Here is a 4,760-nt window from a genome sequence, read left to right as displayed (position 1 = left end):
AAAAAAAGGAACAACAGAGTTTACGAATGAAGTGAAGGGAAATTTTGCCACATCCTCCCAGAGGCACGTCTTCCTGCTTCCCCTTTTCTGTCTGTGCCATCACCATTGCCCAGAACCAGCACCTACACGGCGAGGTCTTTACTAGATTGCCTGCTCTTTCTTTGAATTGCCTGTTTCCCACACTTCCTCTTCTGTCCCTGCCGCTGCCCTGCCTCAGACTCTTTTCCCACATGCCGGGCCAGGGCAACAATGCATTTCGCATTGCATCCCTGCCTATTTCCTGCTGTTGCTGAGATGCAGTCTTGTTCTGTTGCCCAGGCTAGAGTCCAGTGGTGTGATCTCGGCTCACTGCAACCTCTGCCTCCCAGGTTCAAGCGATTCTCCTGCCTCAGCCACCCAAGTAGCTGGGACTACAGGCACCCGCCACCATGCCTGGCTAATTTTTGTATTTTCAGTAGAGTTGGGATTTCACCATCTTGGCCAGGCTGATCTTGAACTCTTGACCTCAAATGATCCACCCGCATCAGTCTCCCAAAGTGCTGGGATTACAGGCATGAGCCACCGCGCCTGGCCACATCCCTGCTTCTTAAGGCTCTTCCTCTGCTGTACATCCTGATTACTAATTAATGGCCATGAAGCACTACTTTCATCCAGCCACTCCCAGTCTCAGAGCCCTCAGCAGCGCCTTCTCTCTGTGGGATAAAGTACAGCTCCTCTGCCAGCCTGGCAGGCATCAGGCCTCACCTCACCTGCCGAGCCCTCTCAATTGTTCCCGGTTCTTCCACCAGGATCCTTGAATCCTGCCAGGCCTCACTCCCCTGGGCCTGGGGCACCCCCGACTCATCCTCTCAGCTTCCCTGTCCCCGGAGGGAGGGCCGCTGGCCAAATCCTCCCCACTCTGCCTGCAGCAAGGCTTGCTGGACTAGCAGACTCAGAATGGCCTATTTTGAACAGCCTTGGGGTTTCTATTTGCACATTTTGAAGGAAAGCAATGTGAGAACCGTTTTCATTGTGTAAGACAAGGTTTCTCAACCTGAGCACTGTTGACACTTCGGTCCAAATAATCTTTTTTGTGGGGGCTCTTCCTGTGTGCTGTAGGAGTTTAGCAGCTTTCCTGGCCTCTGACCATGAGGTGCCAGTAGCACCTTCCAGTGTGGCACGGGAACAGTCTCCGGACACTGCCAAATGTTCCCTGCGGGGAGGGCTGCTGTGTAAGGGAAGGCTTGTACCGCCAGCTGCACTGTCTGAACAGGAGGTTCCTGGAACTGGATGTAGCAGCCGCCTGCTGCGCAAACCACAGAGTGGCCGGCAGGCGTCTCCGGACACTCTGGCAGCTGGCAGCCGCTCTGGTTCAGATAATCTGAAATGAAGCCATGCACAGCCCAGGGACACGCCCACGTCTGCGTGGGAAACATACTGAGAGCTTCCTGTTGCCTGGGAAATGCATTAAATGTGCTACAGAGACATCAACTTCTATCCAACATTTCACTGGTAGTCCATATGCAGCAGGAAAACAAAATAAAATGCAGGCGTGAGCCACATTTTCTCTAAGCATGCTCGGGCCATGATTCTCAATGTTTTTGGTGTCCAGGGAATAAGCTGAGCCCCATCCTATGCCTTTCACTTTCTTTTTCTTTTCTTTTCTTTTTTTTTATTTTTGAGACGTCATCTCACTCACTCTGTCGCCCAGGCTGGAGTGCAATGGCATGATGTCGGCTCACTGCAACCTCCACCTCCCGAGTTCAAGTGACTCTCCTGCCTCAGCCTCCTGAGTAGCTGGGATTACAGGTGCACGCCACCACGCCCAGCTAATTTCTGTATTTTTAGTAGAGACGGGGTTTCGCCATGTTGGCCAGGATGTTCTCGAACTCCTGACCTCAGGTGATCAGCTCACCTCGGCCTCCCAAAGTGCTGGGATCACAGGTGGGAGCCCACTGCGCCTGGCCGATGCCTTTCACTATTTTTTTTTTTTTTTCTGAGACGGAGTCTTGCTCTGTCACTCAGGCTGGAGTGCAGTGGTGCAATCTCAGCTCACTGCAAGCTCCGCCTCCTGGGTTCAAGAGATTCTCCTACCTTAGCCTCCCGAGTAGCTGGGACTACAGGCTTACTCTACCATGCTCGGCTAACTTTTGTATTTTTAGTAGTAGAGACAGGGTTTTCACCATCTTGGCCAGGAGGGTCTCAAACTTCTGGCTTCAAGTGATCCACCTGCCTTGGCCTCCCAAAGTGCTGGGATTACAGGCTTTAGCTACCGCGCCCAGCCGACACCTTTCACTTTGAAAAGTAATTCAGTAACAGAATCTTGTTGGCCAACACTGAGAGGACACTTTTGCAGGTTCACCTATTTTTTTAAAATTATTGTTTTATTCGGAAAAGTGCTTCTTGCAAAAGGGAAGCTGCAAAACAGAGACCTCTGCAACAATTACTTGTTTTTTCTTAAAGTGAAAGAATGGGTGGGATCCAACGGATCAAAGCGGTAGATGGACGACCAGGAGCACCCCCAAGTTATTTTCAGGAAACTGTGACAAAACGCAAAGGTAAAATTTCCAGTCAAGGAATTCTTCCAACAACTGAACTTGAGCTAGTCTCGGGGATCCCCACGCCCTCCCCTTCAGTGGAAAAGTGTGACTTATTATTGCAAACCAGTGACTCCACTACAATAAACACATCCGTCTACCTGAAAGCTCCGGGGTGGAACGAGGCAAATACCCACAAACACACACCAAAACCCCACAACAGAACGCCCCAGTGAGGAGAAACGTTTTCAGAAAAGGCTGCATCCTTTTCAGAAAGGAGGCTGGATCGTAAAACAAATCCAGCTGGTTCACCTCCATGAAGCTCGTCACCCACAGTAACCACCCTCTAGAATGCCATGCGTCCAGGGCGGGTGCCCTGCAGGCCTCCAGGAGACCCAATGGGGCTTGGACCACTTGGGCACCACCTTGAGTCCCCAGATGGCTCTGGGGTCTGAAAAAGCGCCCCAGGTCGCAGCGCCCCCATTGTGAATGAGCTTTGAGGCCAGTTTTGTGGAGGCCCAGCATGAGGGTTGCTCTCCGGAGCCAGGCTCTCATGCTACCTTTTTGACCCACCGACTCCTTGAGGCATTGCCCTTCTCCAAGGCCTTAACCTCAATGACAGACAGCGGGTCAGTTCTTCTTCCCGGCTGCCCAGGTGGACCAGCTCAGGGCCGCCCCTCCCCAGCTCCACTCAGCAATCCTGGTTTCCCTCCTCTCAGTTCCCTCTGGGGAGGGTCCCCACTCACCTCTCAGGAGTTGGGCTGCTGTGGGTGGATGAGAGAAGCAGGCAGAGGGGATGCCGTAATTGGTCTTCAGCACCTCCAGAAGATCTGCTGTGTATCTGGCGAGACACCAGCCTGTGCTCAGAACCGTGGGGGCTAGGGGAAGGGGGAGGGGTGCATACTGGACCCTCAACCACTCCTGAACGCAGGACTTTGTCTGTTGCCCTCAGGGACTCTTTCTCTCTCTCTCTCTTTCCTCCCTCCCTCCCTCCCTCCCTCCCTTATTCCCTTCCTCCCTTCCTCCCTCCCTTCCTTCCTTCCTTCCTCTTTCTTCCTTTTTTTTTCTTTTTGAGACAGGGTCTTGCTCTGTTGCCCAGGCTGGAGTGCAGTGGTGTGTCTTGGCTCACACAAGCAGCCTTGACCTCCCGGGCTCAAGTGATCTATTCGGCCCCCGTCCCCAAGGAGTAAGCTGGGACTACAGGTGCACGCCACCACACCCAACTAATTTTGTATATTTTTGGTAGAGACAGGATTTCGCCATGTTGCTCAGACACTAGTCTCGAACTCCTGGACTCAAACTGGAACTGGGCTTGAACTCCTGGACTCCTGCCTCAGCTTCCCAAAGTGCTGGGATTACAGGTGCCCGGCCTCAGGGCCCTTTTCTTAGAGGGAGTGGAGAACTGGCCCAGGCCCAGAACTGGGGAGTAAGACAAGCTGCCACCTAGCTGGGGCGTGCCTGGCTGCGGTGCCTGAAGAGTCCACCGTGGATTCTCTCCATGCTCGTTGGGCCGCAGCCCAGGGACTGACCACTGACCAGAGAGGAAGAGCAGGGTCCCAGAGGAAGGCGAGTCCTTGCAGAGGGACGGCCCCCAGCCCAGGGACTGACCACTGACCAAAGAGGAAGAGCAGGATCCCAGAGGAAGGTGAGTCCTTGCAGAGGGACGGCCCCCCTGCGACGGAGGGCCGATGCCACTTCCTCTGGGAACGCCTTCCACAGCCCCCGCTCTGGGATCTTTCTCTCCCCACGGCGGGGGGCAAGGCCAAGGCCCTGAAGTGTCACACCCTGGCCCAAACCCACGTTGTCCCTGAGGACCTAGCAACAGCCAGACCATTTTCAGTCCTGTCTCATTCTGAGTGCGGCAGCCAAAGGGCTCTGGGAGGGAGAGAGGACAGGCCGGGGGACAGGGGCCGCCGCTGCTTAGCAACTGGCCCAGGGCCCGCCGCCTTCACTTACCTGGGGTCAAGCTTTATCTGGGTCCTGCACGGCTCCATGCTGCTTTCTCTCCAGCAATCCCGCTGGCACCGAGGGTGAGGAAGGGCAGGCGGGGCGGGCGGGTGTGGGCCCGGGGCAGCGGCTCCTGCACCGCTGGGCTGCTGGCCTTGCCTGGGCCCGGGACAGGGGCCAGCGGAGTTGCAGAGTCTTCCCCTCTGCCACTGTCCCTCCTTGAGCTTCCTGGGCCAACTTTTCTATCTCAGAGTTCACCCTGGAGGAATTTGATCCTGTAGGCTGGCGAAGTTCCCT

The 4,760-nt window shown here is 54.9% G+C and overlaps 1 protein-coding gene across 2 annotated transcripts in view; it reads right to left on the bottom strand.

Moving 5' to 3' along the window:
* Positions 1-4,760, bottom strand: part of SLC51A (solute carrier family 51 member A) — a 17,837-nt gene extending 13,077 nt beyond the window's left edge. The window contains exons 1-2 of one of the 2 annotated variants that reach the window (XM_017892195.1): positions 4,473-4,760; positions 3,263-3,357 (exon numbers count right to left, since the gene is read on the bottom strand). In XM_017892195.1, the coding sequence (XP_017747684.1) occupies positions 3,263-3,357; positions 4,473-4,510 (133 nt within the window). In that variant the 5' untranslated portion in view covers positions 4,511-4,760. Of the gene's footprint in view, positions 1-3,262; positions 3,358-3,959; positions 4,022-4,472 lie in introns of those variants that run through there. The other variant, XM_017892196.1, reaches the window with a different exon arrangement.

The sequence above is a fragment of the Rhinopithecus bieti genome, unplaced genomic scaffold, assembly GCF_001698545.2.
Source record: "Rhinopithecus bieti isolate Rb0 unplaced genomic scaffold, ASM169854v2 scaffold_21777, whole genome shotgun sequence".
Classification (NCBI taxonomy): domain Eukaryota; kingdom Metazoa; phylum Chordata; class Mammalia; order Primates; family Cercopithecidae; genus Rhinopithecus; species Rhinopithecus bieti.
This window is presented reverse-complemented; position numbering and strand designations above follow the sequence as displayed.